At 38.8% G+C, this 26,412-nt stretch overlaps 1 protein-coding gene across 1 annotated transcript; it reads right to left on the bottom strand.

The window, feature by feature from the left end:
* Window positions 1–547: 547 nt before the first annotated feature.
* On the bottom strand, window positions 548–26,230 carry LOC135711713 (kelch-like protein 28). Its single transcript, XM_065234678.1, has 2 exons — window positions 25,792–26,230; window positions 548–2,064 (listed from the first exon to the last, which is right to left on the bottom strand). The coding sequence occupies exons 1-2, from the start codon at window positions 25,801–25,803 to the stop codon at window positions 805–807; spliced, it is 1,272 nt and encodes a 423-aa protein (XP_065090750.1). The 5' UTR covers window positions 25,804–26,230; the 3' UTR covers window positions 548–804.
* Between the last annotated feature and the right edge of the window lie 182 nt (window positions 26,231–26,412).

Raw genomic sequence — 26,412 nt, 5'->3', positions numbered from 1 at the left:
CCTATGTTTCGAGGGGAGCATCGATTAGCTTGGGACCGAAGAGAATACCAGAGCTGAGCCAAAAAGTTGAGCACGTTTCTTCGGGATCTTCTTGTAATAGAGTTACATCTATGTTACAATGGTTGTTGGTGAAGCAAAGAATTGTATATTTGACTATGGTGTTCATTTTTAAAGTAGTTGACGGTTTGCTACCTTGATATTTGTGTGATCGAATTTAAAGAGAAAGCGACTTTCATAGATATAATACTAGAACTCGTGATTGCTTGTAATACTTATTTATATTTTAGGACGACAAAAAGGTGACCTAAGGGGTGCACACCTGAGCTTTTCCACATTTGTATCGCTGTGAAGCAACTGTAAACTCTAGAGGAAATTTATATCTGTAACTGAAACCAAATCGATTTTGTTTGCAAACCTAGTTAAATTGACTTATTTAATTATCTTAAAGATAAATCGTCCAGCTCAAACCTTTGTAGGGTTAAGAGCTGGGACCATCATCATCATCATCATCATAAATATTTTCGGACCAAAATGAATAGCACAACCCCACTTTTAAACATATTTTATTCTGCAATAATCAGCATACTTATGTGTTGCTTCAATTATCTGATACAGGTAATTTCAATCTTCGATTCAATAATTTAATGATAGCGTAAAATGATGAAATCTTATTTTAAACTGTTAACAAATATCTCAGCACAGTTAGCATTCACTTGTTTGCAAGTTATTTTTTATATCGAGAATAAATCATACATTTCACTTGGCAAAGCTAATTCATGCCTTCAATTCCGACAGCTTCCGCCCTTACTTGTACAGATCACAAATGATTCCATTTAAAATACTGCCTTCGGTTTCGAGGTATATATTCTCGCTAAAATTCACCCTGAACTGCTTGCTCTTTCCATACGATGATAAAATGCTACGTGGGTACTCGTACCCAAGGCTATCGGGACCCCACTTCAGTCGTACCAAATAGGCAATGTCCGGAAAGAGGACGATTTGATTTTCCAATTTCAGGTCCAAGTTGTTGTTGAAGGGAACGTCGCACATCAGGTATTGCTCCTGGTAGATCGGTTCGATTTTACCGTTAAAATTGGAGCAAATCTCCACCGCAATGTTCTCCGTATACGTATCGCGGTGGTGATCCATCGGGAGAAATTGAGGCATCAGTCGGCTGTTGATTGAGAGAGATTTCAACACGATGAACCTGTTACAGGTGATGCTGGCTTCAAAGCGCATTTCATCGCCGATGATCAGCGGTCGGACCGCCTTGTAGTGGATCCGTTGAATCGGCGTCCAGTGATACTTGTTTTCATCAGTCACTGGCTGGAAACTGGTAAAACTGCAGTCTATGATGGTGTCTTTTAACTTTTCCGGAAGCTCAATATCTTGCAGTACCGTTTTCAAGCTGTCGCTATTGACTTCGAGACGATTCTGTTCACATTCGATAATGCACCAGGCACGAATCATACAGATAATGTTATCCTTAACCTCGTAGTTGTCCTCTAGAATCAGATCTACACAGCTCTTCGAAAGGTGATGGCTACTCTCCAGGATGATGTTGCTGAGACTCATCCCCGAAGTCAGGAAGTGCTTCAGCACACACAAACACGAAAAGATAATATCCTCCAGGTTCATTCTATAGGCTATGTCGAGAATTTTCAGAACATTGTTCGGTTTGATACTTTTACCAAAATAGTTGACGCACTGCTTGTGAAGACTATCGATCATGTACTTCTGTGCGCAGTAGTAAAGCTCTAGAATTTCTTCAATATGAAGAATACAGTCGAAATCTATCGTTCCCACGTAGATGAAGTCCAACATCCGTTCAAACACGGCCGGTCGAATGTCTGCGATTTTGACCGTTTGCTTCTCGGCAAGGGAACCGTAGAACATGGCCTCGAATACCGGACTAGCGGCGGATAGGATGAGCTTATGGCAGTTGTAGATTTTGTCGTCTACCTTAAAGGAACAATCGACCAGATGGCTACGGTGACGCATTTCGTTGAATCGTTGACAGAAATCCGAGGCTTCCTCGTCCATCTTGTCCGCACTGACGTCGGTCTGGAAGTGGAAGAGAGAAAAACGATTTTTAAGTATGTAGGTATCCATCTAAGTTCGATGTCTGAAATTTATGTAAATTCCTACCAATTATTATGTGTATTCCCGTACTTGCTTTTCTGTAAGATTCTGTACGGCAAAAAGCAAAAACATGTTCCCGTATACTGTACCACATTATTTTCTTACAGCAACCCTCAACTTACAGAAAGCGGCAGCAACCTACAGCAAAAGCAAAAAAGCAAGTACGGGAACAGACCTACTGTTATCGTTGTTATGGCCCAAACAGTACCTGAATGGAGAATCAATGCAGTACTGAACAGTCCCGCGGATTTTCATCGTCTTCATCATACTACAAGCCATTGTAAATTTCGAAGCGTCTGTTTTTAATTGGCAGTAAATGTTTACTACCAACTTAATTAGAGCTCATTTCAGAGCAATGTTAACAAAACGGGTCGCTCATTGGAATGGACTGTGGTCAGTTCTTATCAGTGGTGTGCTATTTTGAAGATGATTTGATAACTAAGTCTTTGTTTTCCACGTTCGATAACAAACAAGGATGATTTAAAAGATTAGAATTTTTGCAGTTGTGAAATTTTGGAACCATCTTTGTTTGATTCTGGCTATGAAGTATCAACTGCAAACTTACAGTCTACTACCTTCCGGTTGCTAATGCGTGTTCATGGCACGTGCTTTATATAACGATGATAATAAATAAATGCTCGTTAAAAAAAAAACACACACACACACACGGTGGTCAGGTACTCTGCTCCGAGACATTCTTAATTGTAGCCCGTATTTTACTATAATAGTGCTAAAACGTGCGCTTGGTAAACAAAGCACACAAGCACTTAACAAGCCGGGCCTTATCAACACACAAACCACCGCTTGGTGCTCAATCACCATCACAATTATCACAACCGGCTTCTTCGGTGCCTACTATTTGTACACTGAGTACAGCTGCTGCGTCATCGAGACAGAATATTATCAGCACTTCTTCGGTAGGAAGGTGGATGTCGTCCAGTTGCAATTTATCGTGTTTACCATTTGTTAGCGAAAAATACGCAACGCTATTTGTCTTTCGATAGGAACCCTGGAACCAATGTAGCGATTGTACTGATAGCAGTTTTTTTTACGTCTGGTATAATGTTTACATTTTTCATCGAATTTTGTATTCTCATAAACGGTTGCTATATGGATATAAGGTGGATATAAGTCAATGAGGTACAGAGAGAGGTGAAGCAGATCGTGAAATATTGTTGTATTAGTAAACCAAGGGGTAAGTCACTCAGCACATTGTGCCGGAATTATATTCTACACACCTTGGGCACATCCATCGGCACATTTTCGGCATACCTTCGGCACAATCTCGTAGGCATTAGATTGTTGTAAATAAAATGGTAGCACTGCTGGACAACTGTCATTGAAGTTGTTCAGAACATTACGTTCTGTTTGGCTGTATGTATACCAGAGGAACTCAGACCAGCAGTTCACTTATAGGTCTAAATATGAAATGTAGGTTCTAGAGTTGGCTCAAGAGAAAGAGGCAGTTAATCAGACCTCATTAATACCCTTATTTCAAATAATGTTGCAAATCACACAAAACAAACTAAAGAATTCTATTCATCCCCCTCTACAGTCTGTCTCTGACAATGCTCCCCACCGGTTCCAACTCTTTCCGGCCGAAAGGCTAGATTTCTGGTCTCCCTTTGAGGGCATTAACACTAAAACACAGGACTTTTATTACCCTATGGATCACAAAACACCGAAAATTCACACACCCGCCACTTCCCGCCAGCGCTGCCATTTATACAGATTTATCTGTATTATACAGATTTTTTAATCTTAATACAGACCCGATACAGAATACAGATTTATCACAGATTTTTAAATTACAATACAGATTTATACAGATTTTTATAAAATGCTTGAGAAAAAAAATCTATATCAAAATAAGTTATCAAGCAGTTCTCATTAATATCAATATATGTTATAATTTTGATATTCTTCGCATATCTTTTAGCTCTCATTTTTGTTCTGTTAGCCATAAACTCCATCAAAATGAAATCAATTTGAGTTATCAGGAATAATGAAAACAACATAATTCTTGTTTTCATTTTGTTCGCACCCTCTGCTCGGGAACCTATCAAATTTCCATCGACAATTAATCATGTTATGGTGTTTTTGACAGCATTCACAACCAGAGGACCAACCGCTTTCGGATGCATATGGAGCTGGTAGTAAACGATTTGAGATTGTATGGGGATTTACAGTATTAATTGAATATTTCCAATATAAGCATGTATGTTAAATACAAGAAAAGTGCCCGAGCACATTAAAATGGTACAAATACAAGTACTCGTAAACATTTTACTTGCATTGAAAATGTATTTCGTAAGAAATTGCGGATTTTCTGATATTCTCCATACTGCAAAAATGATTTTACCAGCACTGGCGGGGCGACATCTCTCGACTTTTCGGTGTAACTACCACACAAATGATGTAATTAATTGTATTCATCTATATTAAAAATATCAAATAGTAATGAACTCGTGCACTTTTTTGCATTTAAAACTGCTTATCAGGAAGATAATGAATAGAAACTAAAATCTCCATACATTTTCAAACGGCATCATATAACTCTAATAAATAAGTACGGACGATATCACAAATGGCGCAATTATATCCCGTATGGTTAGTACGATAGCTCGAATAGGTGGTTAAGCACTTTTTATGGTTATTTTGTATGCACTGTATTTGTAAAACAACAAAACATGATTAATTAAGAAAAAAATCGTCAATACAGAAAATACAGATTTTTTAATAGAGTGGATACAGATGCTTCCCGCGTCATCCTCAATCCGATTTATCCTTGCGATTTCAAACCAAAACATTCAAGGTGTCAGAAATACCGGGTTGCCGGGATGGGTATTTTACAAACAATCGCAGTTTGCTCTATGACCGGCACAATCAGCATACTTGCGGCACACTGACAACAAAGATGACCCTAGATTGGTGTGCGGAGTGACCTACCCCTTGTAGTAAACCAAAAAATCAACGTAAACGCAAGTAGTGACGTCACTAATTGCTTGTATCGTACAGGGGTTTTACTCACACAACTTAACCGATTGCTTCACCTCTGTAATCCAGCTCATTGGATATAAGTGTTGTTTGAAATTCGTTCGCGTTTCAGTTTAGAGTGTTTTTGAAAGTATCGTGTTAATAATTATTGTTATGTAATGTTGGTAATAATTACTGTCGTAATTTGAGTAACAAATGTGCAGATAGTCGTGCAGTGCAGTGTAATCTGTAAGCAAAACTGCCTAAAGTAGGCCAGAGTAGAGACGCTGTGACATTCTTATTCTCGTAACCACTTCGAAACTTACATATGCTTCTACGACACGTGCAACATTTTAACGTTAATGCACGGATTTCCGAGATTTGTGTAATTGAAAATTCGAAGTCGAAGTGCATGTATAGCCTACGTGGCGGCCATTTGAAGACCCTACGAGGAAACATCTTCACCAACGCAGCTATCCATCCCAATGAAGTCTACAAAACCCACCACCAGATGCACGGAAAGCAATTTAGGATAGAGAAGGTCATTGTGTGACATAAATGACTGACAAATTTCCGGTATGGCTGTCCGAAGGGGAAGACAGTGAGAAAATAAGAGCAATCCAGAGTAACTCTGAGGAACTCTTTTGCTCTCTGATGAACGATTTTATTATCTCGATTGTTTTGACAGCGCATCCCAAGCAATCAATGTTTTTGGTGTAAAGGAACGTTAGTTTTTTCAGCCGGTGATCTTTGCCGTAAAATACACTCAATTCATCAGAGAACCTGCTAACAAAACAAACATCACGCAATAACGTTGCTGTTTTGATTCAAAATGGGGCTAAGGGGGCGTCTCTGGCACTTTGGTGGAATAGTTTTTACGTTTGTATTTTTCTGTTCTAGAAATCGAGATCCTTACAGGATTCATCCTCAAGTACCCACCGGAGCTGGTAGCCGGAAGGGAATATCCATTCGCTTGCTCTAAGCATCTGGATGCCCAGTACTACCAATAACTCTAAGACTAGAAGGTCCCGAAATAACGTGCTCAACTTTTTGGCTCAGCTCTGGTACTATCTTCAGTCCCAAGCTAATCGATTCACCCCTCGAAACATAGGAAAAACCAATCACCCCTGATTTTATCTGTCAAACTTTCATAGCGAATCAAAACAAACATTGCGTAGTACTAGAATTTAGACTATAATGGGATACGTTAATCGTTTGCTTGGGACCAATAGGCTAGTCAAGTAGTGAGTCGTTAGTTTCGTATTGATTGTTGGTACTACGGTAGCAAGATCCTGGTCAATTTCATTACCATTGCAAAGAGAAAAGTGCCCTGCAGAAAGCCATCAGTGATTTAAGAAAATAGCCAAAACTTAAGTGAACTGGTAGAAAACGAGATCATTTCTTTATTTAAATATTGCCAAATTTATTATATTGTTAATCCTTTCTTTCGCTTAGCTGGCGAACCACATTTTTAGCGATGAAAGCACCTCTGTGGCCAAAAAGTCTACCAATTTATTTGCTTATCGTCACGAGGGGTAAACCAAATGAAAATTTGTTTAATGTTTCAAATGAACGTATTTCAGCATATTATTTTATTTGATGACAACAGTGACATGACAGACAAATTTTAAAGTAATATACACAATGTAATTAATGAAAATAATGTGACTCTTACTTTTGTAATAAATGCTTTATTTACACCCCTAGATTGTAATTGAATGATTGTTGCTGACCTTTTCAAACGCTAGATGGTACGTGAAGCAATATTTTGTGGGTCGCCATTGCAATATTTGGAAAAGGCATGAATGGATCATATTGTTAATATGATATATTTTAAATTGCATTCAATTATTTTCTTCATTCATTGCTTTCGTTTTCTTTATCAAACTGACATTTACATTGTCAGATTCCAAAACTATATGCCCTACTAATTCTGTTTTCGTCACAAATTAGATCAGATCCGAGAGCAAACCATAGTAGCTCGGAGCAACTCTGAGTAAAAGAGGTACTCAAATGAAAGCCGTGACTGGGGGAAGTGACTGTCGTTTTTTTCGGAAATCTTCATAAAACGCATTGAAACCTTTACCAAAATGATGTATCAATATCGTCCCTTCCGAATCTGATGTTTATTTTTAACTTGAGGTACGTCTAAGGGGTGGTCACTCTAATTGCAACACAGAAACCACCATCAAGATAGCGCTATAACATGTTATAACCATAGAGGTAACTCTAAGACAAGTAGGTCCCGAAGAAACGTGCTCAACTTTTTGGCTCACCTCTGGTACTATCTTCGGTCCCAAGCTTGTCGAATCACCCCTCGAAACATAGGAAAAACCAATAACCCCTCATTTTATCTGTCAAACTTTCATAGCGAATCAAAACAAACATTGCGTAGTACTAGAATTTCGACTAGAATAGGGTACGTTAATCGTTTGCTTGGGACCAATAGGCTACTAAAGTGGTGAGCCAATTTAAAATCGTTAGTTTCGTATTGATTGTTGTTATAACTCTGTAGTCTGAACGTACTATTAAACGCTGTCCAGACTGGAGAGTTATAACATGTTATTACAAACAATCAATACGAAACTAACGATTTTAAATTGGCTCACCACTTTAGTAGCCTATTGGTCCCAAGCAAACGATTAACGTACCCTATTCTAGTTGAAATTCTATTACTACACTATGTTTGTTTTGATTCGCTATGAAAGTTTGACAGATAACATCAGGGGTGTGTGGATTCGTGCAGAACATGCAGGGGTGAGTGAAATAGCTTGGGACTGCTTGGGACCGTTGTTCTGGTACTGAGTGAGCCAAAAATAATAATGATTTTATTCGGGACCCAGTGGTCTTAGAGTTACCTCTATGTTATTACGGTTGTCAAATAATTGCAACACAGAAACCACCATCAAGATAGCGCTATAACATGTTATAACTCTGTAGTCTGAACCTCGGTCTGAACGTACTATTAGCATAGAGGTAACTCTAAGACAAGTAGGTCCCGAAGAAACGTGCTCAACTTTTTGGCTCACCTCTGGTACTATCTTCGGTCCCAAGCTTGTCGAATCACCCCTCGAAACATAGGAAAAACCAATAACCCCTCATTTTATCTGTCAAACTTTCATAGCGAATCAAAACAAACATTGCGTCGTACTAGAATTTCGACTAGAATAGGGTACGTTAATCGTTTGCTTGGGACCAATAGGCTACTAAAGTGGTGAGCCAATTTAAAATCGTTAGTTTCGTATTGATTGTTGCTATTAGCCTCATCAGCGTTGTCGTTGTCTTGATCGTCGGCTAGTAGTAACCATGACAAGAGAAGGTTTTGCTAAAAGGAAGGATGAACTACGTCTTTCAGGATAACAGTTAAGACAAATCCTTAGGAGAACATTTTGTATAAGGATCATCGGGTCAGTAGCGGATTCATCAGCATGAATACATTGAATACCACATGACGCTGTTTCTTCATATTAAAAATTAAACTTTCTTGATCATTCAATGTAGCTCTATTGATATTGTTATTGTTCATGACACATGTATAATATCTGATACGACAGATGATCGACTTCGAATTCTGCAAAGAAGCCTTGTGTTGAATTAAAGCCCTCTAGTATAGTTGGATCTCCAAGGCTGAAAAAGGCAAAATCTTTCCACAACAAAAGTAGCTTGATCAGTTATTGCCGGCAATCCAGGATTGAATTTTGAAGAACGTTCTCCATTGTGTTGTAGACACCTGCCAACACAAGTCTCCTTCGTGTTTCTACGTGGTTTATGGACAGTTTTTGATCTGTAATGTGATGTTGACCTGAAACGTAGAGAAATGGGAATGTCTTGGGAAATGTAGGTTATTTTTACTAAACAATTAAAAATGCTGAATAAAACCTTACCTCGTGGAATTTTATCGAGAAAATAAATATACACACGTAAAAGCAAACCGCTGAACACAGATTAAAATAAACGATAAGTAGGGCGATAAGTTATAAAACCTGCTCCAAATCCAAACATTCGCTGATATCCTAAATAAACCAATCGTTCAAAATATTTTCAAATTTGACAGGTTAGATTGCTTTGTTTACTCATTAGAGAGGTTCAGAACAATAAAAAAGCATATCATACTATCAATGAATGATGAATGATAAAATCAGATCATGGATTGGTCCAAGGTGACTACATATAGGTGTTCTAATGTGTCAAATTCATGATTCAGCCATGTTGGATTTTTGTATGGGACAGCGACCGAGTTTGTTTACAATTTGCTCTAAAACCACACTTCCCCTCCCCCTCCCCGCGACCTCCTCACCTATATAGTGACAAAGCTGTATCACCATTTGTATACCCACCATGGATTGGTCTATTATAAACAACACATGATGTAAACACTCTTGGAAGTGGTGCCAGAATTGATGAAAAATTATCTTTTATGTGGTGGCAGCTTGGGTGACAAAACTCACCAGCTGCAAATCTCAACAAACTGTGGTGAGATTGAGTTTCATGATTTTTGCTTTACACCCGAATGCAACCGAAACTTCCATAACGGCTGGCAGCAGTCACTTCGTCTCTGCCATCGGTGAAGAGTAAAAAGTGATAGCTAGCTATACCTTCTCTTTCTAATAGCGAATTCGTTTATTATCGGGGTTGGAACCAGTTCCAACCCAGTGTGAAACCGAACTTTTTGTCAGTGCGAACCTCAACCTGAGCTGGGTTTTAAAAACAAACGATCAAACTGACGTTTGTCAGAAAACAAGCAGACCCAATCTTGATACCCGATCCAGGTTGGAACTGAATAATAAACGAATTCGCTATAAGAAAACCGATGTTCAACGGAATCATTTTTGTGTCGAGTCAACTCTCAGCTTGATTTTTGCACGTTGTGAATAGTCTCGCATTATCAAAGGAGCTTGTAAAATCAAAATCAAGCATGATATTTTGTTCCAATATCACGCATGAGAGCGGAAAAATATCAATTGATTTCTGATTTTGCCAACACTGGTTTAGAGTGTGTTTTTGTGAGTGTTAACACAAGGTGTCAGAGTGATAACCCCTGCTGTCGTCCAGCTAATGAGGCAAATCGCATGTCTTTTTGACTGTTTATGATTTGCTCATTTTCAGCTAAAACAACTGAATTACTGGGTTTTTAATAATAGACAAGTGCGCTGCTGAACCTTCATTCCACTTGATTGTTCTTCTTCTCTGTTTTCTTCGATCGACTGCATACGAACTAGTTTTCAAACTGCTATCACTTCGATCTTCGTCCTGGTCGCGCTTTTCTTCATCCTGCTTCCGTCCTTCGTTCAGTTGTCCCTTCTCTTTCAGCTTCAGAGCCTTTCGCTGGGGGCAGGAATGCATTCGATGTCCCTCAATCTTGCCAACAAAACACACGTTCTTGTTCCCTTGATAGGATATAGTATCATTCCGATCAAGGACATGCTGCGATGTAGGAATTTCTTTTTTCAAATCATATATGTACGTACTCAACGTACTCCAGTGTAAATATCGAAACCCAACTTAAAGCTTAACAATAGCACAGACACACAGACACACAGACGTAACTATTTGAAAAAGTTTTTCTTGAAAACGTATATCTCAAAGCATAGGACCTCAGTAACGACATCTCTCGGGCTTCTCGCGGAAAACAAGCTTACTCGCTAACTCGCAAACAATATTGCATAAAAGTTATATAGAATGTATAGAAACGAAATCAACCGTTGAATGCGTAAACGAAGATACACAATGAAGAGTTACGTCTGTGACAATAGTTTCAATGTTAAGTTTGTTAAGGCATAAATAACATTAAATATTCCAGTCCTTGTTCATCTTCTAAGTTTTAATATAAAAAAGCTTTATCCACGACCTCGCCCCCCCCCCCTTCATCCTCTCATTTCTATTATTTATTTATAGAATTGCTAACTGAGCAACCAATTAATCGGGGGTTTAATAATCTGTAAAGTATGTATAAGACAATAATTACCATCCTCATCGGAACTCTAAACAGGCATCCACTGATGCAAAGGCGTCATTCATACTTCCTGGACCACTTAAGCAGATGTATTGCATTAGTTACGATCATAACTTGAAGCACGTCAAACTCAAGTCGAATAATAGTGACTGGAAGGGTAATAATCTGCTTAAATTATACTGAAACCGACTGACAGTAAAACACGCCGCTCCATTTTAAGTGCGGTAACCAGAACATATTCGCCAACCAGAATTTCCTGGAGGGTGCCAGAATCGTTGATCACATTGACCCGGTTGATCTGGCCATCTACTATGATATGCGAATATTGTTACTACGGATTTGACATGGAAAACAAGATGTTAAATGTATCATCTTTTTTCTCCAATCCTCATTGCATAAAAATTTAATGTCTGAGGAAAATCAAATGAAACCCCCGGGTCGCCCAGTAACGCTTGGTAGATTACATTTCCGTGGTGCGTTACCCAACTAACAATTTTCGCAATGTAAACGCTTTACTCATTTCATTTATACATTCTCAAGCTGTATTCAAATGCTATACAATATGAGGAAACCTTTACTCAACCTCTATACAAGCAAATCTGGCGAACTTAGTCAGCTACTTATGGCTGTTGGGACGGTAGTGTCAAGCAATATTGCATATCCATTTACGCTTCTATACAGCTGTTATTCTGCTGTTTAGTTGTGTGTGAACTTGAAAGGCACTTACTCAACCTTTACCCGATTACCCAATAAATAAACTACACAGTTTTCTCTTGACGCCAGGTTAAATATTGTTTAGGCTTTTTTTGGTGGAGGAATTTATCAAGTTTATTTTACTGTGAATTAAATTAATCGAAATTAGTTATAAGCACACCACCAAATGATTTACACGGTAGCGGAACCTGGAATCGAACTCGAAACGACCGCATTGGCGAATCTTGATACTACCAACTTCGCTACGCCAACACTTTGAACTGACGTAAACAGATTTACATGCCCTTCTACAACAAGATCGCTGAGTAGAGGCTTTATAATAGTGCACATGAATCACTTTTCTCGACTAGTTAGTTCAGCTTTGTAAAGAAGTAGAGTAAAAGCTGTAAAACTGCACAAGTCTAAAAATAAACCTAGTTGACTGTAAAATAGCTTCCAAAGTAGCGGTAACACAGTTTATTAGTTCAGTACAGGTTGTTTAGTTGTTGAAAAAGCACTTTTGATGTTTATGCTATTCAGCGAGAGTGGTTGGTTGAGTAGAAGCCATCAAATAAGTAATATATTCGCTTTATTAGCTTTGTTTTGCAGCTAAAAGTTGAAAGTTGATATTGATATTTGCATAGAAGTGACATTAACGTTTATTGGCTGATGTTATTCAGTGCGAATGACAAATTGAATAATGGTTGAGTAAACGCTCTCCAAAACAATTTGGCTAGCTTCTGCTGGTAGCTATTTGTGCAGCTTTGTTTCAGCAACTTTACAACACAACGCTGGAAAAGTTGGCTTATAAAGCTGAAAATGTTAGTTGGGTACTGGTTTAAAGATTATTATTATTTAGCTTTATTAAGGAGGCTTTCAGCCTTGGGCTGGTTCGCCTCCAAACTGGTTTAAAGATCTACCACCTAGTCTAAACTTTTCAAACTAAAGGAACAGAAATGTTTTGTAATCAAAGGAACATATCTTAGTCCTTATTACTTTTTATGCCTTGTTGATAGTGACAAGAGTCCGCCTCTGTAAGGGTGCCAGTTACGGGGGGAGTACACTTTGATTTTTCAAAAAAAAAATGCAGGCTTAAAATGTTCCTTGGGATGTATACCTTAATTTAGAAAAGACTCCAAGTCTTTTCTTACCGCTTTACGAAGCGATTTCCTAAAACATGTACCGGCGCACTGAGAGAGCATTTTTATCTTTAAACACATTTATCTCGAAACGGGGTTTTTCAAACTGGCGTGGGAAATAACTCTAACCAGTTATCATCAAATTTGGATATCGCCTAGGTTTTCTTGTTCAGAATTAAATTCTGCTTAGAAATACGTATCCACATTTTCGATTTTGTCAAAAATGGATTTTTAATCCACGATTTTGTAAGCATTTTTAGGGTGAAAAAATGGACTTTTTTTCCTAAGGCCACAAGTTTTGAAAAAATTAATTTGAAAAAAATTGGAATACGTATTTCTAACCCAAATTTCATTACTAATCAGGATTTTTGTTCGATTTATGTTCCAGGATCACATGGAAAGGAGTATTTTCCCACGCCGTTTTCCGACTTCCGCGCGAGGACGCCCGCGCGACCTGGTGCACTGGCCACGGGGAGACGCCAATCGAGTTCAAAAATACAAATTGTAGTTCGAAGGATGACTAATAAATGGGTTATAACATATTTGCCCTCCCTGAGTGTTTTATAGCTTAAAAAAAATAACGAAAATGGCTTTATTTTTTGGACGTTCAAAGTGTACTACCCCCTTAAACAAAATCAATATGAGCGTCGTGTAATTGCGATTTTAGTTATTCAAATTAACGGGGTTCTACGGTACTAACTCGAGCAGATTTTTAAATAAAAAAATACACGTTTAACTATCTGCAATTCAATGAATTAAAGCTGAAATTTTCACGTTCTTGTAGACTGTAGATTTGAAGACATACTTCAAATCTCCGCGTACATCGTACGGGTTAGGCAAAGAAGTGTGCGTTTGACTTTGTACTGTCGCATTAATGGCTCTTCGCTCATTTTCAACTTCTATTCATTTTTGCCGTACTCTAACGGAAATATCAACCTACCATCTTCTAAGACCATTCTCTAGCTAACAAATTATCACACTAAAGCTCATCAAGAAAAATGGATTTTCAAGGCGTGTTTTTTTTTCTGTTTTCGAAAAAAAAACTTGTGATTATATGGCTGTACTTATACACATAGCACTGGTACTTAGTTCTGAAGTAGCGTACCAAATGTTCCGTTGATTTGTCCGCGGTGGAATCATAAATCATTGATAGACCACGCACACTGGGGCTGCGAACCCGGTAGCGTGGCCAAAACCTCTTGCGCCGTCGATATGCATCCTACAGATTTGGAGTCTTGGACAAAGTTGCTCTGCTTACAATGAGTCAGTTGTTAATGGTTTCTGATAAGTTCGTATTCCTGCCGCATAGGTGGCGATCGATTCTATCTTCAAACCGACCATCCTAGAAGGATGGTTTCTTCGGCCAAGTTGCGCATTTTCTACTTTTGAGGAATGTTGTCCAAGACCAAAAGCGTGATACCGGCCTACACAAAATGTCGTGCCCCCAATCAGAACCATGAGAAATAAGGCTTAAATAGTACCTCACCTTAATAATGAAACAATTTTACCTGTAAGCTGTAGCACAATGATGGCGAGCCAACACGATAGTTCCGACACCGAAAACAAAACTCACCCAATTGGATTGAATTAATGTCCATTTATTGTTCATCAATTGAAAATCATAACGGTCAGCCATCACACTCGATAATAATAGAGGCGGGCACGAACCGGCTTGTGCTATTGTATGGAACCTCCATGGTCAGCACCGGCTATTGACTTCAACATGACGACTACCAGAGCAGTCAGTCAGTGTGAGAAGTCAGTAGCCTCTTGTCATCGTCATCCTCACAGCTACACAACGGCACGTACCAAAGTTTAAAAAAATGCAACGGTGCTAAATCCGTTATCTGTATCCTGCGGCTGTTTTTTTTTATTATGTATTCAGTCATACCGCATCGTGTCTTCGAAACAGCTGGTAGCCACCAACAGACACGCGCTAGACTGACAACAACATGATAGATAACCCGTTTGGTGATACGGTTTCAAATTGAAAACAATACGATCACACCTACTTGGATGCTTGAACCAAAATTTTTTTTCTATATTTGAATCTTTTTAAGGTGATTTCTTACAAAGATGGTCGTAATTAGAAAGGGTCTACAGATGAGCTGATTCAAAACAAACTGCCTAGGCAACCTATGCGAGGAAAGGGGAGATTTACAATTTTATGGATGGGGATAGACTGATGCAAAATTTGAAATTTTCGCTTCACAGTGTTCAAACGGTTTCAAATCGGGTCCTGATTAGCCTCCGAAAGTTTAAACTCATTTGATAAGAAACTGACTTGGCACAAACCATTTGAAGTGGATTTTGAGATAGCTATGAACCGAAATTATGGTTTCTCCGTAGTAATTCCCATATAAACTTCAAATGGTTTGTGCTAAGTCAGTTTCTTACTAAACGAGTTCAAATTTTGAGAGGCTAATCAGGGCCCAATTTGGAACCGTTTGAGCATTGTGGAGTGAAAATTTTAAATTTTGCATCAGTCTAATGGGGAGAGGGAGAAGGAGATTTTCACTGTACCACTAAACACTAAACGTTAATCCGTTTACTTATACAGGAACCAGTTTGAAATGTTTGCCATGATAGGTGACACAGTTTCTCCCAAATTGTGTTGTTTTGTTATGTATAATTTTTGCAAACGATTAAATCAAACGACTCAAGTTTCTTTTTCGGAACCCAAAAATATATACATTTTTAACGGTCATCGATTTCCTTTCCCTTGTGTTTTGGATTCTTCGAACAGAGCCAGTTTCTTGTCTCAACCTAACTGTCTGTCGAGGGAACATTGAACTTTTCTCTATAACCTGATACCCACGGCTTGGCTTGTGTTGAGTTTCTTATTCAACGGAAAAGAATTCCATCCCTTGAAGAGGATAACTTGTTCTTACCATAAAAGAATGTTCTCTCATTTTGAAAGCGTAATATGATGCAAGATTCAATTGAACCAACAACGGTCGGCCATGCAAACCCACATTGGTGGTGGTCTGTTACCTACGCCTATCATCGGCGTGATGTGGTGATTCTCTCGAACGAGACAGTAATTAATGTCCTTTCCATGACCGTCCTGTCAATGGCAGAATAGCCCCACACGCAAATGTCGTGCGTTCCATCGCTCATCTCATTTAAACTGGTTCGCACGGTAGTTGTCGTTTCAGTGCTGGTTGCATGGCCTACACACCTCCAGCTGAGTTCGATGAAGGACTTGTTTTAGGCGAGTGAAAATACAGGGGAATGTAAGATCTAGTTTGGTGCATGCTTGAATTCTTTTTAGCTCATCCTGCGATTTTAGGCATATTATTATGGACGGTGGATATTCGCGGCCGACGATACCTGTCCATCTCTTTGTTCTCTTCCTAATGCATAATGAGAAGGTAAGGGACGGGAAGTGCTCGACATGAAAGGAAAGGGTGCCAATCCAGGGAAATGCAACGAAAATTGGTCAGACTTTAAATGCTAATAACTTGGCCAATAATTGATGGATTTGGATGATTTGTATGCCTATCAATTCGGCAATTTTATAAGATTTGTGTGGTATGTTGCACATTATAAATGTTTAATATTTAAAGCTAAAAATTAAGAAATATGGATGCATTCAAATTTCTCACCCCTAACACAGCCATCAGATAGTTGTTCCCTAACAACACTTGCCGAAGCCGCGCAATCATTCAGCGTTGCACGTTGGATGGGTCGACCTCGAACTTGTTCGCTGCAGCGTGAACATCGTAGCATGTTTCTATTCATTCATCTACATCAGCTAAATAAGCCTGGTACGCAGCTGGGAAGGACACGGAATGCTAAAGAAATTACTGGTATGCAGTTCAAAAGAAATCGGTAAAGGAAAGATCGATTACATTAGTATAGTGATCGACATGAAGGTGGCGCATTCTGAATGCAATTTCACTTTCCTTGCGGAATAATGGTCGGATTAATTATTCCGTTAGGTAACTTTAACGTTTGTTGTAAAAATGATGTTTTGGATGCATTTTGACAACATAAAAACTGATATTTTTAATTTTAAAATGAGACGATCCCAAAATTTAGCAAAAGACACCTCCCTATAGCTGTCAAATTTACTTTTAGGAATATTCCTCAAAAATTACTTTTCAGTTTTCTTTTCAGCTGCGTATCAGGCTATACAGAAAAAAGGAGGTGCATAGAATGATAATCCAAATGCTTAAGTAACATTTAAAGTTTTATGAAATACTACAAAGCTACTATAAAACAACATTCATAAAACCCTGGTCAAGACTGCTTTGCCATTGATGCATCCTCTGTCTAGTTGGCCCACCCTGGAGAAGGTTCTGAAGGGTATATTTTCGAAGCTCTTCAAGATTGATTTACTGCAAAATGGATGTACGATAAACACATTGAGATCCATTTTAAAACCGTATTTAAGCTACAATAAAAGCTTTTTGGCAACAATTAAAACCATTATCCGAGCCATTTACCCTAGCTGCTTGCTAAGTTAACTAGAAAAACAACAATCAAGATAAAAAAGGATTCATAAATACCATCCGATCTTATCAAAATAATTAAAATAAAAACTGATCGTATAAAAATCCTGCCGGATGTCCAAAATTATAAAATAGTTCTCATGAAGTGGACTAGTTTTATGTGCCATATAAAATTTGATGTAAAATGTACGTGAAAACATCGAAAAACTTGAGTCCGCCCAAGGAAAACATCGATTTTACTAATTATTTTACATTAAGAAAAAAAAATCTTCAGATCGATCATTAAGCTTAGTCGAGATTTTTGTTTCTCATGATGTTTGCATTCTATATATTTTCTCATTGCTAAATTAACTTAAATGAAGTTATATCCAAGGAAATATAGATTGAAAATCGAAGATTGTAAAAAATAAACAATATAATTTTAATATGGCGGAGGCATAAAAGTTGATTTTTATGGGTCGATTGTGAAAAAGTTATTTTGCTTTCAAGAAATCCTTAACAAATTCATAAGATTTTGCAATGGCATTTATGAAGAAAACTTGTAGACTGAATTCAGATAAAGAAGCCATTTTGCTTGATCCTAACCCGTTCAGATTTATGGCAGCATTTATGGCGACAATGTTGCCTACAAAATGTTAAACGTCAAAGTTTGTTTATATTTCGATAGTTGCGCGATAGAATCGCCTGGAAGAACGCTGAATCGCACAGCGTTCTTCCAGTCGATTCTTTCCCGATGCACAGTGGGGAAAAATGGACCCAAAATCCCACTTAATTAGACGGCCCTGGATAGGAGCCTTCTGAAATAGGTTTTCTTATGTAAAAAAATGCGGGGAATCGAATAGTGATGGTTTCAGATTGTGCAGACCTCAGAAAGTGGTCCGTTCTGCCCGATTTTACACAAATTTTCGTAGAAAAAATGAATTAACACGTTGAAAAAGAAATTGGGGCTACCAAATTAAGCTTACATGTGCTATTCTATTGTTAAAATGTTCATAGAGCAAGCTCGTTTCGTTTCAATCCCAAAAAAGTCCATTTTTCCCCAATTCCCCACAAACTAGTTAAATAAGCTAAATCACACGCTCATCTTTATTGGTGCTGTTAAAATTGAACCCACTTTCACTTAACTAAAGTAAAAATGTCTGGTGCATCGATTGATGATGGTTTCAGATTACACAGATATCATAAAAGGGTCCATTTGGCCCGAGTTGCCCTCACACTTGGATTATCTTTGATTTCTTACGGTTATTATAAATGACACTAGTTATATAACACACACTTTCACTTTACTATTGAAAAATGTCTGATGCATCAATTGATAATGGTTTCAGATTACACAGACATCAGAAAAGGGTCCATTTTGCCCGAATTCCCCTCACACTTGAAATATCTTTTATTTCTTCCGGTTATTCTAATTGGCAGTAAATATATAACATATACCTTTACTTTATTATAGTAAAAAATTATGGCGAATCAATTGACGATGGTTTCAGATTGTACAGACATCAGAAAAGGGTCTATTTTGCCCGAATTCCCCTCCGTCCAAGTTGGTCTGACCCGAAGATGTCCCATTTGGAAGCACATTCTAACAATCTAACGCTCAAGTCTAACACTAATCGATCAACGAAGGGAGATTTCGCCAGGCAGCTGGCACACTACTATTTAGACTCGAATGCGATTTTAGATAATGCTGATGACAACTCATGCTTAAGTAAACTTCATAAACCAATTCGTGTTAAATCTTACTGAATAATACATAATTTGAAAATCAAAAATGGGCAAAAAACAGCACAACTCTTTTTAGGTGGAGGTAAGATGGGGATAATTAAAGTGTGAGAGGAATTTCAGGCAAAATGGACCATTTTTTGATGTCTGTACAATCTGAAACCATAACCAATCGATTTGCCATATTTTTTTACTATAATAAAGTAAAAGTATGTGTTATATATTTACTGCCAATTAGAATAACCAGAAGAAATAAAAGAAAATTCAAGTGTAAGGGCAATTCGGCCAAAATAGACCCTTTTCTGATATCTACACAATCTGAAACCCTCACCGTTTGATTCTCCTGACATTTTTTTCAATAGAAAAGTGAAAGTGAGCGTTACATAACTAGCGCCATTTAGAATAATCGTAAGAAATAAAAGATAATCCAAGTTTGAGGGGAATTCGGGCAAAATGGACTTTTTTGGGTTTGAAACTAAACGAACTTGCTCTATGGACACTTCAACAATAGAATAGCACATGTAAGCTTAATTTGGTAGCCCCAATTTCTTTATCAACGTGGTCGTGGGCCGTCTAATTAAGTGGGATTTTGGGTCCATTTTTCCCCACTGTGCGATGGCTTGGAAGCAGTTACTCAGAAAGTGTTCACAACATTTCGCATTTCGCACAGCTGTAACTTCGATCATTCCCGAAAAGATCCCCTTCTTCCGGATGTTTCTGGAAGTGCACCATCAAACGATGCAGGAATGTACGGTTGAATGAATTTTTTTCCAAGTGATGACCCTTTCGCCGAATAATATCGCAGCTATGGATCATATGCAGCTATGTTTGCTGTCGGTATTGACACAAGTTATTCCGATCTTCATCGATTCGCAAGGTCTGGAGAAGGCTGGTCTGTTTTCAGACTGTTTTGACAATGTTTTATGAATTTGAGGAGCACGCTCTCTTCACTCTTCTCCAAAAGATGCTCAGTCGTTGATGGTACCCGTTCCGCTGGACGTGCTGGTTCTTCTAAAGAACTAAATTTGACTAAAATCGACTTCACTTCGGTCGTTAGCACCGCTTGAATTTTTCCTCCAACTTCGTTTATCTTTCGAGATATTGTCATAAATTTGGATTTTATTCACTGTGAGGATCCATCCTTAAAATTCAATTTGTAAACAGAGGAGATTTTATGATACACTTTTAAAAGCCTAAAAGGCAACAATATATGCCATTTGCTCTCATTTAAAACCTAATGGTTTTATGATTGCTTTTATAATGATTGAACAGGTTTCTAGAGTATTTTATCAAGACATTAATAAAAAATTGCTAATGAAGTTTATGATTGATTAAGAGAACAGTTTTATGGTGGGATTGAGAACTACTTTAAATTTAATTTTAGGACAAGACAGTTTTTGACTTCTCGCCAGACTGTAAAAGGTATTTAAAACAGCAAAAAGGTGAACTGCTAAACAGGAACGTTTTACACTGTGAAATAATGTATTTAAACTAAATGGATTACATATTCATTGCCATTATAAAACCATCATAAATCAGAGTCGATGCCAAATGATTGCATAATTGTTATTTGGGAAGTTTGACTGCAGTCATCGTTTGGCTACCGAGTGATAAACAGGGGTGTTCGTTGCGTTGCACACTGAAAACGAAACTAACTCAGAGAGTGAATAAATTTTACTCAGTTGTGAGTCACTTTTACTCATTCGTATGAATTTTTGCTTAAAGCGTAGGTTATTCAACATCGCATATCAGCAGAGATGCTCAAAGCTGACCCCATGCTATCCGCACAAATGTTGCATCAACTATTCTGTAATATCTGGGACACCACGACTTTTCCGGCCGACTGGATGCAGGGCATCTTAGTGAAGGTCCCAAAGAAGGGGGATCTGACTGTGTGCGACAATTGGCGAGGCATCATGTTACTGTGTATTGTTTTCAAAGTTCTGTGCAAAGTTATCCTGAATCGGATACAGGAGAAGATCGACGCGACTCTCCGACGGCAGCAGGCAGGATTCCGTGCCGTAAGATCTTGTGTGGACCATATTGTCACGCTCTGCATCATCCTGGAGCAGGTCAATGAATTTCAAGAGTCCCTTTATTTGGTATTCATTGACTACGAAAAAGCTTCCGACCATCTCAATCGCGAGAATCTGTGGGGTGCCCTGAGACGCAAGGGAGTCCCGGATAAAATCGTCAACCTCATCGAAGCGCAGTATGAGGCTGTCACGTGCAGAGTTCTGCATAACGGAGCCTTGTCCGACCCTATCCGGGTAGTCGCTGGTGTGAGACAAGGATGTATACTATCACTGCTACTGTTTCTAATCGTAATCGACGAGATCATGGTAGGTGCAATTGACCGTGTACCGAACTGTGGGCTGCTTTGGCAGCCTATCACCATGGAGCATCTCAACGACTTCGATTTGGCTGATGATATTGCTCTACTAGCACAACGGCGCTCTGATATGCAGAATAAGCTCAATGACCTAGTCGAACGCTCCTCTGCGGCGGGTCTCACCATCAACGTCAACAAGACCAAATCGTTGGATATCAACACGGGCAACCCTTCCAACTTTACGGTAGCGGGGCAAGCAGTGGAGAAGATCGAAAGTTTCCAATATCTTGGCAGCCAAATAGCGTCTGACGGCGGGACCAAGAGCGACATAGGTGCACGAATCAAGAAGGCTAGGGCTGCCTTTGCGAGTTTACGAAACGTATGGAGATACAACCAGATAAGTCAACGCACCAAAATCCGAATTTTCAACTCGAACGTGAAATCTGTGTTGTTATACGCCAGCGAGACGTGGTGTGCATCAGCGGAGAACACTCAAAAGCTGCAGGTCTTCATCAACCGATGTCTGCGGTATATAATTCGTGCCTGGTGGCCTCACAACTGGATCTCGAATGCCGAGCTTCATCGTCGATGTCATCAGAAGCCGATAGCAACAGAAATTCGAGAGCGAAAGTGGAGGTGGGTCGGCCACACACTTCGACGGGGCGGAAACGAAATCTGCAAGCAAGCGCTGGATTGGAATCCGGCAGGACATCGCAGCAGAGGCAGACCCAGGGGCTCATGGCGGCGGAGCCTCAATAAGGAAATTAAGCAAGTCGATAGGAATCTGACCTGGGCCCAGGTCAAGGCAAAAGCGAGCAGCCGCCCAGGATGGAAGTCTTTCACGTTGGCCCTTTGCACCGCTGGTGGTGCACAGGACCCTTAAGTAAAGTAAGTAAGTAGGTTATTCAACGCATGAGTAACCTAAGATTTAGCCCCGTAACGTGGGTACGGGATGTAAGATCTACCACCGATTCTTGATTAATTCAAACTAGGGGAACAGGATTTTTCAGTAATCAATGGAACACATCTTAGTCCTTGTTACTTTTTATGCCTTGTTGATAGTGACAAGACTCAGCTTTGTCCACCGAGGATGATCTTGAAACAAGGAAAAAATGAGTTAGTTAGTATTCATCTATGTGATTCCTAATCTTCCATTCGTTGTTCCCTAGTTTGAAGTGGTTAAGACTAGGGTTCTGATGCATGGTCATTATCGGTGTCATTCCTTAATTTTATTGCTAACGAATCCGATTTTAACTGACAAAGGGCGCGCCTTTGGAGGGTGTTCCAACACTCTGAAGGGTATAAATAGCGAGACCTTTCAATCAGAGTCGGATCCTTGCGATAAATGCGAGAATGACAACTGTAAAAAAATCGAATACTTCACCATTTCTCAATAGTGATGGAGTAATACGACATGTACTAAACTAAGGACAGGGGCCCCCCCTTAGCTCAGTCGGTAAAGGCGCAGCTACAAAGCAATACCATGCTGGAGGTGGCCGGGTTCGATTCCCGGTCCGGTCTAGACATTTTTCGGGTTGATAAATTTCTCGACTTCCCTGGACATAGAAGTATGATTGGACTTGCCACACAATCATATCAATGCAAAAATGGTACAGGCATCGAAAGCTCTCAATTAATAACTGTGGAAGTGCATCTAGAACACTAAGTTGAGAGCACGCAATAGGCTAATATGCGATATGCAACATGCTTGAAATGCGAAGAAGAAGAAGAAGAAGAAGAAGACTAAACTAAGGACACGGGATATACTACAATAGATCAAATTGGTCGCAGTGGTTTTAAATCCCGAACAGAGGGGGAAAAAACCTGAGATTTAAAAAAAATATCTCCATACGAATCAGTAAAAGAGACTCATTCTCTGAGTATTATTCGTTTTCAATGTATCTTGTTTGCCATCTCGGCTAGAAATTGGATATTGGATAGTCAAGCTCAGTGTGCAATTTGCATCAAATTCTATGTTTTAACTTGACAGCACGGCCAGAAAGCAGGTTTTTGTATTCAGTGAAGTTATTCGAATGGACAATACCTATCGCATGATTGGCCTCTTGGTTCAGAATTCACTCACCATGCAGCGCTAGTAACATAAGTAGAATTATTAGGCTTGCTTAAGCAGTCTACATTCACTGAAAACGAATCTTATTCAGAGAGTGAGTCACTTTTACGTAGGAAGCTCATGCGCTGAGTATCCAACGCTGTTAGAAATGTATCCTTACGAATGAGCAAAAGTTATTCACGCTCTGAGTTAGTTTCGTGTTCTGTGCTTCGACTAAACTATCTCTAGTAATGTTATTCAGATCGATAAGACCTATTGAATACTGGACACAGGGTGACCAGTGAACCGGGAATTCGAAAAAAATCCGGAAATTCTAAATCACCGGGAGAAGTTTGTGAATTTCGATGATGAACCGGGAAAAATATACTTCGTCCTCTTTTTGGAAAAAAAAATAATCTTCTCAACTACTATATTTTCCGGATACAATCACTTTGAAGCACTTATTCGCTAATTTTGATGAAAATTCCAAATGAATTTAATGGAAATTTAGAATGAATTCTAGAGATAATAAGGAATGTCAGATACAAATTCCAATGGAGTTTTTTGAAGTATTTTTATAGAGTTTTGACTACAACGCCAAGTCATTTACTCTAGTTCGTCATACATAAGAGATACAGATTTGAATTGTTTATGGAAGTTGTAGCTAATTAGCTATATAGATATTAATATCAAAACCTACAGAACCTTAATACATTATTTTATAAAATCCTGATGACGAAAAAAATTAGAGGAAAATGAATGCACGAAATGAATGTAAATGATTTTCCATGCCTTGTGGATGCCCATGGTGGTCAAAATAATTGTCACCAAATGCGGTTGTGTACTGTCCGTCGATTAAGTATAAATAAAAAAAATGACTATGGTTGCATTATTCATAATCATTTTCAAGAAAGAGCTTCTAATACAAAGTCAAGATATTAATTTCTATAACACAATAATCTTTACATGCCTGCTTAATATAAAAAAAGCCTTTAGAAAGTCTTCTTCAATTTCAATATGTCTTCAAAAATCGTTTTGTGACAAATTTTCAAAATATCTGCGAGAAAAAAAAATATCACAGAATTTCAAATATGTCTTCTAAATGAAGAAATGTCTTCAAATCTGACACCCTTGGTGAAAATCAATATTAAATTAAATTAAATAACATTATACTGAAAACATGCTTACCTACTGGCGGAAAGAACCATATTATCGACATCCGGCCGTGTTCCGGGGAAGAGAAGTTATTTGTTAGAAAGAATTAATTATTTGTGAGTTAGAGTAGTAATCATATAAATTGATATTTACAGTTATAAGTTTGCATTGCATTGTATGTATTGCATTTCGTTCAGATTGGAGATATTTTTAAAAATTGCAAGGCACGGAAATGGTCTATATCTAGCATATTAAGTGTCAAAGATCATTTCACCAAGCCAGTGACATAAATCAAAGTAGTACATGTTCAAATGGGAGGAAGACACTTGTCACCGAAAGGCGGATTAATCAGTGTTTTTTTCAACTACAATTATTAAATACACACTAGGATCGAAAACAATTTGGGAAGTGGAATGCAAGAATGGTTTGTGCAGACATTCTTGAAATGGGTCGCTGGATCAACTATCTAATTGGCTAGTTCTTTACTCTGACTCAAACTCCCAATAAGGACCTAGCGTCCATGGAATGCTTCACATCTGTACCGTTGCCGTACTTGATACATCAGACCTAAATACCGTTCACTTAACAAAATCTATAGATCCTACCGATCCTGCTATATCCTATGCTCAATCAGTTTAATCTTATTCAACTCTTCTAACTTTCACATTGATCCGGCACTTTCTCCCAACCTAAAGCAACATAAACACAACACCACCGCACCGGTGCCGTCGACGATCCGCCGCCAACAACGCATCATATTTATAACCGACCACAAAGTCACACCACAGTAAAGTCAGGCATATCCTCAGAGTGTATTGTTGTTGCTGTTGTTAAATCAGTTCAGTTTAATACCCCACTGACTTGTCTGCTGGCAGCTGTTTTGATCAATGTACGTACCTACCTACCTGTAGCGAATGAGCAGAACGAAGCAGAAATAAAAACCTGAACAACTTGAACTTGAACTCCATTCAAATCGTCATTCAACATTCAACGAGGTTGCTGGCTGCTTGATGCCTGCCTGTTGGAATCTCGATATCAGCTTGGGATACTGCAAAATCGCTGAAATATGTGCACCATACCCGTGTGATTCCCTACAGATCCAGAAGACGTAGGAGCTGATGGGTGTAAATTTTATTCCGTTCTCGAACACTTGAACAACTTCTTCGACTTACTTTATTGCTCATTTTTGCCGTTCCTCCTTAGATCGTCGACGTTTGATGGTTGTTTTGTTCTGGTGATGCTGCTTTTGCAAAGATGGTTGTTATTCTTGCTGTTGCTGCAACTATGACGAAGTGCTTGCGTAACGGGATGTCACTTATTCACTACTTATATTCATAACCAGAATCCCACTTCACGCTCACTGCACTACGTATCGATTATTCACAATTTATTTTTATGGCAACCAAGTAGTTCGAGAGTACATGCGACGTACGTAAGTTTTCTAGGTCAGCCCAGCAAAGGCAAAACGAAATCGACGCAGTTCGAAGTTCAGCCCGATAATGGCGAGAAGAAAGATAATCAAATCTACAGAGAAAGTCCCGTGTGCGAAATATAATACTCCTCCGCGAGGCGAGTCGACTGGGAGAAGATGTTGCCCGAATCAAACAAATTCTGAGACTGGCCAGGCTGCAGACAAGCGTTAGGTCGCTCTCCGTATCTATCTAGTGTGCCTTGCGACTGGTTGTTGTTGGTGGTTCACTCACTTCTCACTCTGCTCTCAATGGGCCACCGCCTCCTGTATGGTACGGTACGGTAACTTGGTTGTAGTAGGCCGGCTTCTGGTGGTTGTGCAA

The sequence above is a fragment of the Ochlerotatus camptorhynchus genome, unplaced genomic scaffold (genome assembly GCF_037179485.1).
Source record: "Ochlerotatus camptorhynchus isolate MF236.1 unplaced genomic scaffold, CSIRO-AGI_Acam_v1.1 ptg000434l, whole genome shotgun sequence".
Classification (NCBI taxonomy): Eukaryota; Metazoa; Arthropoda; class Insecta; order Diptera; family Culicidae; genus Ochlerotatus; species Ochlerotatus camptorhynchus.
The sequence above is the reverse complement of the archived record's forward strand: the minus strand, read 5'-3'. Positions and strand labels throughout refer to the sequence as shown.